Source organism: Uranotaenia lowii, chromosome 3 (genome assembly GCF_029784155.1).
Source record: "Uranotaenia lowii strain MFRU-FL chromosome 3, ASM2978415v1, whole genome shotgun sequence".
Taxonomy (NCBI): Eukaryota; Metazoa; Arthropoda; class Insecta; order Diptera; family Culicidae; genus Uranotaenia; species Uranotaenia lowii.
This window is the reverse complement of record NC_073693.1, coordinates 343,403,268-343,416,405: the sequence shown is the minus strand read 5'-3', so window position 1 is coordinate 343,416,405 and position 13,138 is coordinate 343,403,268. Positions and strand designations below refer to the sequence as shown.

Genomic DNA, 13,138 nt, shown 5'->3' with positions numbered 1-13,138 from the left:
TCGCATTGCTCGAACGATGTCGATAATGAACGCGGGACCATTTAATAAGTAAGACAGTATTATTCGAACTATTTGAAGAAAAAATTACTCTCTGGAGCCATATAAGATTCACTTATTTTGTTGATTATTCTATCTACATAAAATCTGAACATGAGCTACTAAATTTTTATTAATATAATGAATGAATCAATATTTAAAAAGGCAGGCGTTCGGAAATGTTTAGTAGCAAAAAAATAAAACCCACATTGTTTTTATTCAATAGATGTTAACGATAACACCTTCCAATTCAATGATTTATTACACAAAGGAGAAAAAAAACCTAACTGAGACATATGTACGTATGAACACGAACATGTATAAATGTTGGGGAACGATAGGGTTGGGGATATTGGAAATGATTATGACAATCAATAACTTGATTCACTTGTTTTCTATACTACTCGATTTAGAATATTGCTTCAATGAGAGGAAAAATTTACTTTTTACCTTTTTGACATTTGCCTCTTCTAACCTTAACTGTTTTTTTTTTGTTTTCTTGATTCACTTTTAGTTTAGGAAAGTAGCTGTGTTGATGAGAGCTAGCACCATTTCCACACTCTCGAACAATCTGAAATTTTACTCACATTCATACGGCGACATTCATTCCTAATTCTTCTATAGTTCAACATGTTTATTTTTAATAAATTTATATTAGTTTATACGTATAGCTTTAGAAGCTGATTTTATTCACAATTTAAATTGCGTATTTCTGTGCTTGAATACCCAACAGTTGATAATATATGATCAACAGGATAGTTTTTCTCTCTTTAACAATAAGCTGAGCAGTTTTTCAATTCACCTTTTTTTTCGTTTTAAGAATCAACAGATTAGCAATTGTGTGTGTTTTTTTTTACTCTAATATATATTTGATTGCTCTTTTCGCTCAACAGCTCGTCTAATCAATTTTTTGTTCTAATTTTAAGTTTACATTTCTTTTAACTTAGGAGGGAGATTTGCTCAAAATAGTTTAGTAGAAATCTTTCTGACTTGGTTACGTTCTAACACAAAAAAAAAGTTGGGGTCTTCTCGTTTACAATTTTTTTCTTCTTCCCAAATTCATTCTCAGTCTAGTGTCTGCGTACTTTGCATTCAGTATGTTGAAGGGAATTTAGCCACTTCTCAAACGTACTAATTGTTATATGTTTTAGCGAATAAATAGTTTAGGCGTATTTTCACTGTTCGCACTTTTCCAACTTAGTTTTTAGAAAATATCCACCTGGTAGGAAATCTCTAAAGAGTTGCTATCACATCTTAGTTTTACTGTTTCCGATGTAGATTTTTGTCTACGTAGAGAAAAGCCGATTGTAATTGGAACTTTACATTGATCAATTTTTTTCCATGTTAAATTTTTAGGCTTAGTTTTATTATTCTAACAATGCAGCTATGTGTGCACATAATTATCTCTATACTCATAGGTACCTATAAACATTTTTTTTCCAGTAAAGGTTCCAAATTGTCCCTAAGAAGAGCGTTTACAGTGTAATATTGCAACAGGTTTTTTTTTTATTATACGCCAACCCAAAATTCCTGGGTGGCAACTATTTTCTAAGTCTAGCTAAGAGTGTGAATGTGTCTTTAAATCTAAAACCGATCCTTTACGCATATGTAGTTCGTCCTTTTTTTCTAGTGATTCTGATTCTGAACTTGAAGTTGTTACATAATCATAAAATAGGAATAATAGGATAACCAATCGTGTGGTTTTGGATAAATAACAATCAACCATTGTGGAAGTTGTGAGAGGAAATAAACATACATTACAAAACCGATTACATAAGGTAGCTTCCCCAGACAACCATTTGGTGGGTATTTCGAATTCGCAACGCAAATATACGTGCAAATATACGTGTAAACATATCGTATATAATGTAGCAAAACTAGTATATACGTATCATTTTGGAGGCCATATAGGTACATTAGCAAACAGATTCTTGATTTGGATTGTATTAAATTACGATTTGCACGACTTGTTATGCGCATCATTTACGACTACTCTGATTCTTTTTGGAATATACTATGACAATTTACATCATCATATAGATGATTGAGGTTGTAATATACGACATTTTTCGTAACAATATGGAAAGTTTGACGACTTATTTGGTCGTCTTTTGCGACTTGAGTGCAAGGCTCTCATTTTCCGTCAGTCGAATAAAAAAAAAGATTATTATTATTTTTGTATTTTAAACCAATTGGTTTATTCATTCCCAAAAATAATAATAATAAGATTATTTCAAAGAAATGATTTTTTTGCTGCCAAATTCAAGTTTATATCGTACACATTTATTATTTGCCTGACCTGGACTTGATCCCCTGACCATACGATCTGCAGCTCATGATGGTTCCTCGACGCTATCTGGAATATATAAATTCAAGAGGATTTGCTTCAAAGGCATTAAACCAAAAGCAAATCGTATATTTCTATAACTTAAATCTTTTGAATCGTAGAACACGTCATCGATGATCTAAAAATAGACCAACATTTTGAAGCCTCCTTTAATACGATTCCAATCATCGATGTCCCATTATCATAAACGATTTTATTGATTTTTTTTGTATTATTTTACGATTGCCAGCAAATACGTTTTACGAAAATCAGACATGCGAATTAATTTGCAAAGGTATACGATTGCATGCACATTATTACGAATCAACGCAGTTATATACGTTTTATATTTCGAATTATTTTATGGATAGCACGACAAAATCTCTCAGTCACGGCTGATCACCGTATATCGGTCGTTTCACGGATTTTTTTGCGAATTGTCGTACACAAAGGTCGAGTTCATATGTACATAAATACGAGTCTCTCTTCTTGTCGAAATAAAATCATGCAATGCTTTTAAATACGATAAAGAATATGCATGGACCGCACATTGTAGGTGCAGATATACGAAAATGAGTATGAATAACATTCTATACGATGTAATCTGTAAAAGAAAATACGACTTCTGGTTGTCTGGGTTCTATAGGTTTAGGTTTTCGCGGATTGATCATTATAAATATGTTGTTGGTTTTTTCATTAAATGAGTGAGGAAAATTTCAGTACCAGTATTATACAAAAAATCCATATTTTCATTTTTTTTCCTAACGTAAAGACAGACAAATAGAGAAACTATTTTCAGGATACTGCTGTTATTGATTGGTGCTTTACATTCTCGCGTTGCGTTTTGTTTCGTTCAAAATTTTAGTCTCTATCCCACTAGAGATTAAAATCAAGTATTATGAGTAAGTATTCTCTCCGGGTGGGTTTGTAACGATTTTGGAAGTTCGCCTCAGCCCTCCACTCATCCAACCCTACTTTGTAGGGTTGGATGGGGAACAGAGCTGAAGCTAGTATTCCAAATAAACGCCCAACTCCTCCTTTGATCATTTGTATGTGTGTATTTCTATCTCCTTACTTACTGCTGTGTGTGTTTGTGTTTGTGCGTGTGTAACATTCGACTTGTTCTGTAGATGTCTATTTGTTCTGAATATTGCTCGGTTCTGTTTGAATAAGAAATAACTTCGGTGTTCAGCGTCAAAAGTGGAATTTTTGGCAGTTCTATCACTTGCGATACCGAACAATGGCAGTTCAGCTTCCCACCATCGAACAATATGGCTCATGAAGTTTGATTTTTTCCATAGAAAAAGCAGCTTGTTCAATAGTTAATACAACCAGCCAGTTTTAGCTAGTTTATTTTTCGTCAGACGATACAATCGTTAGGGATCTTTAAAAGCATTCCGAAGAAGCACAATTCCGACCGGGAAAGTATAGCTAAACTTTCCGACTGGGAATGAGTTCCCGTATAATCAAAGAAATGAGTGCTTTTGTTTTTTTTTTGTGTAAGCCTAATAGTGAGAGAGAGCGTGAGTGAATGATCGTCGGTGGCGTGAGTGCGGGAAAATTCCGTCGAAGAAGCGCTTTTGATTCAGGGGGTTGTTCTCAACATCCGACAGCTGTACAGGACTGGGACGACCGGACGGATTTTGTTGTGGCGGCGGACGGAGCCGGATGGATGCGGTGATGGATGGTGTGTCTGTTCGAATGTGCTACTCACAATACTTGATTTTAAATGAGTCGTTCTCATGTCTCTATCGTTGGCCCCGTTAGCTTGGTAGCGTAAACGTTGGCAACCTGTTGGGAAGAGAGAGAGAGAAGAGAAAAAGGTAAGTTATTTAAAAGTATACACTCAGAAAAATCCTATTATGTAGGCCATAAGATTCTCTTATGAAGTGGCGCCATAAGAAAAAATAATGAAATTCATAAGATTGTCTTATGATGGAATGAACTCAAAGGATGAACACCGGTTTCAATGAGGGGGTTATTGCTTTTCATAAGATATTCTTATGGGAAAAGAAATGTCGCATAAAATTAAACTAATTCAAGATTATTTTTTCATTTTATTATATTCCCTGCTTAATTCGTATGGAAAAACATCATGGTGACAATCAGCTGCCTTTCAACACTCGGTTCCATAAACAAGTTTTATTACGCCTCGGACCTTTGACTTCGCGCTTTTTTGCCGGTAACCAAGCTGAAAAGTAAATAAAACATAGAATGTTCCTATTGAGTTTTCAAATATTTTCAACTTAATATAAATTTCAACTCAAACTTACCATTTAGAAGAATAATATCATGCGCACATCATTAAAGTAGTAACTTTACAATTAGTGAGTGCTTCTGAAGACGTTCACTCAGAGGAAATCTTATTATAAATTTCATAAGATACATCTTATGAACCACTTTTTTGCGTCCAAACTAATTTTTCATAAGAGTCTTATGAAATTCTTTCAATTTTCATACGATGTTCCTATGAAAAATAGAAGAAACGGCATTGTGAAAAAAATGATGAACACATTCATTCACATCAGTTTTTTTTTTCATCATCTAACAGTACGAAGCAATCGCCAGTTCATAGTTATTATAGTTTTCCTTCAATGTTAAATGTTATTGTTATCTCCGGAATGGTAAGTTCGATTTGATGTTTTTGGTGTGAACGTTGAATATATTAGTAAACCAAAATACATTATTTGTTTACTTTTCAGCAAGCTGATAGGCAAAAAACGAAAGGTCGAAGATTAAGATGCGGCAAAAAAAAACTTTGATGGAGCCGTCTGTTGATGCGCTGCTGATGGTGACGACCATGAAGGATTTAATTTTAAACAAATTTGGCAAACAATAAAGTGAATGTTTTCAGCATGAAATATCGAGAATTTTTCTTATTAGAAAGTGATTTACTGTTTCCATAAGAATCTCTTATGAAAAGCAACAACCTCTCATTGAAGTAGGCGTTCATCTTCAGAATTCATTCGCGTCATAAGACAATCTTATGAATTTCATTAATTTTTCTTATGGCGCCACTTCATAAGAGAATCTTATGGCATACATACACTGAACCCAAATTCACTCTTAAAATACACATGATTTTTCACTTAAAAACAAGGATCCAGTGATTTTCTTCCATTCAAGTGCGACATATACATTTCACTTGGCAGTCACTTAAATTTCAAGTGAATTCATCCACATTCACTTCAGTGGTCACTTGAATTTGAAGTGAGAAAAAAATATTCACTTCCCCATCACTTGAATTTCAAGTGGATGTCGGGTTGTAATTTGTTTATTTTCAGAGTTCAAAATGGCAAATTCTAAAGAGCAGCGTTTAAAGCTTATGCTGGATTTGGATTTTCCCAATTCTTTAATAGGCGATTTTGGCGGTAGTTTGTGTTAAACGTGATGTGAGAAAAAGTTATTTAAAGGTGTTATCATGTTTCAGCTTGTGGGTTGAACTGGACAGATTTTCTGGTTTGCAGCAGGGAAGATTTAGAAGTCGCACTATCCGCAGTAACCGATCTGCCTTGGGATTACGATGAAATTTTCCAACCAATAAATTTATGGCGAAAGCGTAATGTAAGTATTTGAAATCGAAGTGCTGTTCTACAAATGTTATTTTATTTAAAAATGTGAGAGATAATTAACTAGAAACTTACTTAGAAATTCAGATAAATTTCACTCGAACGTCATAGTGTAATTCACTTGACCGGTCACTTAAGTGAATTCACTTGACCCATCACTTAAAATTCAAATGAAATTACGTATGGCGAGAATTTACTACAGATGTCACTTATTTTTTAAGTGAAAATTATTTTGGGTGTAATAGTATTTTTCTGAGTGTTGAAATACATGACTGATGGAATGAATGTGTTCATTATTTTTTCACAATGCCAATTCTTCTATTTTTCATAAGAACATCGTATGAGGATGAGAAGAATTTCATAAGACTCTTATGAAAAACAATTTTACACTCTAAATAGCGGTTCATAAGAAGCATCTTATGAAAATTGTAATAAGAATTTGCCTGAGTGTAGGCTAATTGAGGGCGATAAACATTTATTTAAACAGTACAGGCAGGGTAGCTTTTCGTCACTTTCAATATTTGGAAAGTATCCCTCCAGGGGATGCAGATGTTGGCCCGTTTTTCGATTCTGCATAGATCTGGCTCTAAGAAAACATCCTAAAACACCAATAGTCATGTATCCCAGTTTTTCGACAAGTGGCCTTCTCTTGGTACCTGTATCAATGGACATTCACGGCGCACAGTGGGCCAGAAACCACACTTTTGCGGTCAAAATTGACTGCAGGCCAGAGGCTTCCTTGTAGCTCATCGGTTTCAATAATTTTTAATTTTTTAAATTTTTTTTATCAAATTTGCTTAATCGCTTAATTAAGCATCGCAATTGACTAAAGCAATAATAAAACGACGAAAATTCGACTTTTCTACGAGAAATGCGGATGTTTTCTTTGAAAAAGGTCTTAAATTATGTGAATTTGTATTGAAAATTAACCAACTTTATTAAATTATTTGGCAAGGAACCCACGAGAACCCACCGACATTTTCTACATGCATTTAAAGCACAATCACAACTGTCACTTCTCGAAAAATGAGGTACGCCAAACTGCTCGCAAGCAAGTTATTGCAATTTGAAAAAAGTATAATTTTACCCTATTTTTAGCGATTTTGACAGAAAAAATCTACGAAACGAATAAGTTTTCCACTAGAATATCTCATTTGAGTCCATTCCAATCGAATACTGTGGAAAATTGAGGTATTGTATTGCTAAAAACAAAAATATGTGAAAAAAACCATTTTTTGCAAGGTTTCCTTAAATTATTATTTTTGCAAGGTGAGTACACAACATATAGCTAAGCAATATTCTACAAAGTTGGTGTGAAAAGTATAATGAACAACTTTGTAGAAGAAACCATGCCTGTATCTTGCTTCTGTAAAATGTTAGATTTTGGCGCCACCTTGCGGAGAAAAAATAGAACTAATTCAAATCCATCAATAGAAAGCGCAAATATAGTCGAGTAACTTTGTCGAAGACACCGATGAGCTACAACGAAGCCTCTGGCCTGCAGTCAATTTTGACCGCAAAAGTGTGGTTCTTGGCCCACTGTGCGGCATAGAGAAATCCGGTCGGGTAATCTGCGCCAGGTACATAAGAGAACCAACTGCTTCTTGATACGGAATGTTGTCCATCTGCTTCCCATCTTCGGTTGTTTTAGGTGACATGTCTTTGTTCAGCTTGCCCACCATCGGAATCTTTGCAGGTTTACAGTTTGCCATGTTGAACCTAGCCAGGATCGCTTCGATGTAAGCTTCTTGATCAAGAGCAACAGAATCGTCGGTCCGACTGATCCGTATGCCCGAGCAACTCTGGGCGAGGAGATCTTTCATCCGGGAGTTCGTATTCAGGAACGTCTTGATGCGCTTGATCCAGTCGTCGTTGCTCGATAAAATCATCACATCATTAACGTAGACCGCCACGAAAATAGCCTCTTGATCTTCGACAATGTAATACACGCATGGATCGTAGTTTGCTTGAGTAAGGCCAAACTTCTTCAGCATGGAATCCAGTTTGTTGTTTCAAACTCGGCTCGACTGTTTCAGCCCGTATAACGCCTTGTTCAATCGGCATACCAGCTTCCTCTTCGTGGGATTCTCAAACATCAAAGGCTGCTCCATGAATATTTCCTCTTCAAGTTCTCCTTGGAGGAATGCCGTTACAGCATCCATCTGTTGAATCTGCCAACCGTATCTTGAAGCCAGCGCAAAAAGGTACCGCAGTGAACTGTGACGCACGAAGGGGTAGTACGTTTCAACAATTGTGGAATGTACCGCATCTCGTTGACTTGGAGTTCAGAACAGCTTTTCTGAAAACGTGGCTTCAGTATGGTTTTTCCAACTGCTTCAATGTTCATCTCTCCCTTATTGGCAGCTACAACGGAACCATTCGACGGCTTCAGATCCTTCAACAGCGCCTTGTTGTGAGTCATGTGCGTGCACTGTTGCCCCGGAATCGAAGTACCAATCGGTGGTGTTGCGTGACTCGATCGTAAAAAGAACAGTGCAAAAAGCTTCATCTGCAGTATTTTTGCACTCCTTCGTAATGTGGCCGAATTTCTCGCACTTCCTACACTTCGGACCTCTTGATTCTGCTTTCGGATGGTTTGGAATTTTGTGTTGCTTGTTGAATCCTCCACGCTTCCCTTTTGCCAGTAGTGCCGCATCCGCCGAAGGTACCTGCAGCTCCTGCAGTAGCTTGGTTTTTATGGCATCTCATGTGATTGGGGTGCCGGAGTTCTCTAAGGCCATAATCATTGGCCTGTAATCCTCCGAGAGACCACACAGCAGCAACGCATCAATCCAATGGTACGAAATTGGAAATCCGAGTTGAGTTGAGTTGATGTGCTGTAGAAACCACTTGATTCACGTACTCCGACATTGAAGAGCAGCTTCCGAGATCCGCTTTAACCAGCTTGCGCAAAAGTTCTTCTCACCTGGTAAGACCCGTATCTTCAAATGCCTTCTCCAGGTTTTGCCAAACTTCCATCGCTGTCGAAGCCGATTGCACGTGGATATAGTTTGTCGGATCCAGTAAAAGGATGATCTTGGCCCTTGCTTTTCGGTTCTTCACGGAATCGACATCGTTTAAAGTTCCGTCGGCTTTTCTCTCGGGCTTGACTGCTTCCCAAAGGTCCTCAAGCTCAAGATAAGTTTGCACGGCAAACTTCCACGTTGCCCAATTCACCCGTCCGCAGAGTCTCTCGATCGAAAAATCTTTGCTTGCCATAACTTCAGAGTTTCAAGTTCGGAAACGATAGGCCCAAACCTATTGAAACACGTCTTCTAGTGTTGACAGTTAGTAACAGAATGAAGAAAATTTTATTTCACATTAATCATAGCTTAATACTACAATAATTGATTTTCTAAGTTCACGTAGAGATGAAAGGCACAGTTCAGGAGGAGCTTGACGTTGACACCGTTCAGACCAACCAACATCAACCAATTTGCGCATCTTGGAGATGTCCATTTTCTTTACCAGTGTGATGCCCTTCAGAATTTATTTTCCTGAGTTCCTTGAATCCGACTGAAGAATAGTAGCCTTTTATGTGGCGCCTGTGCTGGAAATTTCGGAACGGGCAATCTCGAACGTAATGCATGTCCCCGCAAAACCAGCAAAGAGATTTCGGTACTTTCTTCAGCTTTCTTCCAGATGGCTTCGGATGAGGAGAAACTGCGTTGATCGAGTATTCCTTTTTTCGATCATGTTGAGGCAAAATACTATCCGGGTACCGCTTGAGGAACCAAGTTTCAGTTTTCCCGAGGAGCAGCTTCATTTTAGCAACCTCGTTCACCTTACAGGAAGACATCTTCTTACCGCATATACCAAAACTCGAATCCGCTGTCTGGTTCTCACTTTCAGCTTAAGGATTGGCACTGTTCCATAGAAAAATAAATCTGCTGCTGTTGATTGATGAAAAGTTAGCCCAAGATTCAAGCTCTCGATATCCTAAACGATCATATTTTTGATAGAAGGTCCTTGTCGCCAAAATTGTTGGGTTCCGAAATAGAGGAAGATACATGAAAGTTAGGCTTAACACGTTTTAATTCAAGAACTACTAACGAACTGAACGAAATCATCCTAATCACTTCGGTCGATATTGCGAACCTACAAAATCTAACAAAATAAATTAGACAGAAAATGGTTGAATTTTTGTTCTAAGTGTCATGTCAGTGTCATCAGTGCTTTCAGGCTGTCCTCTCAACTCGCCTGTCAATTTTAAGCTGTTCTCTCAACTCGCTTGAAATTTCTACCGATATGTTCAGGCTGTCCTCTCAACTCGTTTTTCAATTTCAAGCTATACTCTCAACTCGCTCTAAATTTTTAACACGCTCGAAATTTCTATCGATACACGTAGGCTGTCCTCTCAAATCGCTTGAAATTTCTATCGATATGTTCAGGCTGTCCTCTCAACTCGCTTGAAATTTTTATCGATACTTTCAGGCTGTCATTTCAACTCGCCTTTCAATTTCAAGCTGTCCTCGTAACTCACTTGAAATTTCCTTCATTACTTTCAGGCTGTCTTCTCAAATCGCTTGAAATTTCTATCGATATGTTCAGGCTGTCCTCTCAACTCGCTTGAAGTTTCTATCGATACTTTCAGTCGTCTTCTCAACTCGCTTGAAATTTCTATTGATACTTTCAGGCTGTCCTTTCAGCTCGCCTTCCAACTTCAAGCTGTCCATTCAACTTCCCATTCCTTCCAATATAAAGCTATCTTCTTAATTGGCTCGAAATTTATATTGATACGCTTATGCTGGCCTCTCAAATTGCCTGTCAATTTTATGCTGTCCTCTCAACTCGCTTGAAATTTCTCTCGATACTTTCAGGCCGCCTCCACGACTCGCTCGAAATTTCAAGCTGTCCTCTCAACTCGCTCGACATTTCTATCAATACGCCAAGGCCTGAAATATAAATCGATATGTTCAGGTTGTACTCTCAACTCGCCTTTTAACTTCAAGCTATCCTCGTTTGAGATTTTTATCGATATGTTTAGGCTATCCTCTCAACATGTCTTTCAATTTCAAACTGCTCTCTCAACTCACTCGAAATTTCTATCGACAATTTCAGTCTGTTCTCTCGACTCGCCTTTTAATTTCAAGCTGTCCCCTCAACTCGCCTGAAATTTCTATCGAAATGTTCAGGCTGTCCTCTCAACTCGCTTTCCATTTCAAGCTGGCCTCACAATCCTCTTGAAACTATAAATCTGTCCTCACGACACGCTTGAAATTACATATTTCTTTCATGTTTTCTTCTCAACCGAACTTCAACAATCTTGGTAATCCAGCGTTGCTTTTGGTTTCAACTACTTTCCCCCTTATGAATATTCCAATTACTCATTTTATCACAGTTTTTCCACGATTTGTATTTAATAAACTGATTTAGTTTCAAGCAAGTTTGATGAAAATAAATTCAGCGTGAATCGATGATCACGTTTGTTTACGTTTTCGGTTCGATTTTTCAAAAATAATTTCTCGTTTATCATGATAACAAGAGATTTCATGTCACGGTCGCCAAATTTGGAGACCTGTCTGGAGGTCTGAAGCCCGGAAGCAACAACGGGGATCCATCCGATCACGGACTACAAAAGGAACCACACGCTGCCTTGGAACCACACTTCCTGCACGCTTGTGACGAATGACTCGGTATCGGTTTAAGCCATTAAAACACAAGCCATCGACGATGATGAAAAATCGCCGGACCGGAACCGTATAAGGTGCGGCAACCCAGGAGGGCGTCGAATAAGTCCTTTGCAAGGTCATTGGTAAGCCATAGAAGATATGCCATAGAAGATGGTGCCATGGAAGGTCGTTGGACCGAAAAGCATAGTGGAGGTCATCAGACTGGAACCACCAGGATGTGGTAGGCCTCAGGCTTCAACAAAAGGCATCAAGGCGCATGGATAGTTTCGACACTCAGGATAGGTGTTGAGACCAGAGGCCAACTGTAAGCCACTTGGCTCCAATCCACGGACCAGGAGCCAAGAGGGAGCTCGTAGGACCTAGAAGCTAGTTGGAGGTCGTTGAGCTAGGAATCACTGAAGGTCAACAGACTTGAGCTATTAAAAGCTGTTAAAGAAGAGCAGCCTCAACTTGAAGTAGTCAATGCAACTATCGTGATTGTTTTGCATAGAGCAAGTTAGGAAAGCAATTAAGGTCATTCCCGTTTCTACCTTAGACATTAATTATAGCAATCGCTAGCTCAACTGATGCCTCCAGTATCTAGCTATTGATGAAGGCAGTTGAGTGGCTGTCTGGAATAGGACCTCCATAGGATCCTTATCCGGGTTTCCACAGTAGTCAGTGTGTTTCCCCAGCCCAAACTGCTGTTTTAACACCCACAAATAAATAAAGTCACACTAAAGGCCGGTCGTTAGTCGTTGTCGTGGAGCCTACTATCGTAAGAAACGATCCCTGTAACGGAGAATCTGTGCTAAGTTTCCTTCCAGACAGGATAGGTTCATGTTCAATCTGGAATACAGTATCTTGATCAAGTAGTTAGGAAGTGTCTACAAAAGTAACGTTGCTAAAAACAGTAAGGCGGAGTACACCCACAAAAGAAATGTTGGTTGCGAATGGGCGATCTATTTTTGATCTTTAGGACTGCTTCAATGACTTGAAAAACTTTTTCCAGAAACGGAAGACACCATGGACATTCCTAGTCAACGAAATGCCCATTTCCCAACTAGGTATATGGGCTACGAAATAGTTCTTATCCCCACAATTTCACAGGGAACCGCACTACTCGTATAATCCTCGACGATTTTGCTATCCTACTACAAGTACGCACGCGAAGTACCCACGAGATTAAGTATGCAGAAGATTCGCGATGACCTCGTCTACATTTTACGTTTTTCTATACATTCTCACCTAAATTCGAACTACAACCACGATCGTTGCAGTTGGGCCAATGGCTTTTCAGAGGAATTTTACTGGTCCCTTTACCCATTCATGTAAAGTAGTTTGTCAACTTACCCTGTAGATCAGTTCGTACTGTTCCCGCGTCCTCACCGCGCTAGCCCGGCCCCTCCTCACGTAGTACACCGTATGGGGAATATCCACGTTCCGGGGTGGAATCTCGATCGCTCGCATGGCCACATCGCACGCCACTATGGTTCCTGTTCGTCCCGTTCCCGGAGAACAGTGCACCGTTATTGGTCTGGTGGGATGAAGAACAGTAAAATTTCCGTTTCTTTTACTGAGTCAACCTATAAGAA

At 38.4% G+C, this 13,138-nt stretch overlaps 1 protein-coding gene across 2 annotated transcripts in view; it reads right to left on the bottom strand.

Annotated features, from left to right (window-relative positions):
• Positions 1-245: 245 nt before the first annotated feature.
• Positions 246-13,138, bottom strand: part of LOC129751427 (titin homolog) — a 173,827-nt gene continuing 160,934 nt past the window's right edge. For both annotated transcript variants that reach the window (XM_055746919.1, XM_055746921.1), the window contains exons 9-10: positions 12,897-13,080; positions 246-4,153 (exon numbers count right to left, since the gene is read on the bottom strand). In XM_055746919.1, the coding sequence (XP_055602894.1) occupies positions 4,103-4,153; positions 12,897-13,080 (235 nt within the window). In that variant the 3' untranslated portion in view covers positions 246-4,102. The remainder of the gene's footprint in view (positions 4,154-12,896; positions 13,081-13,138) is intronic.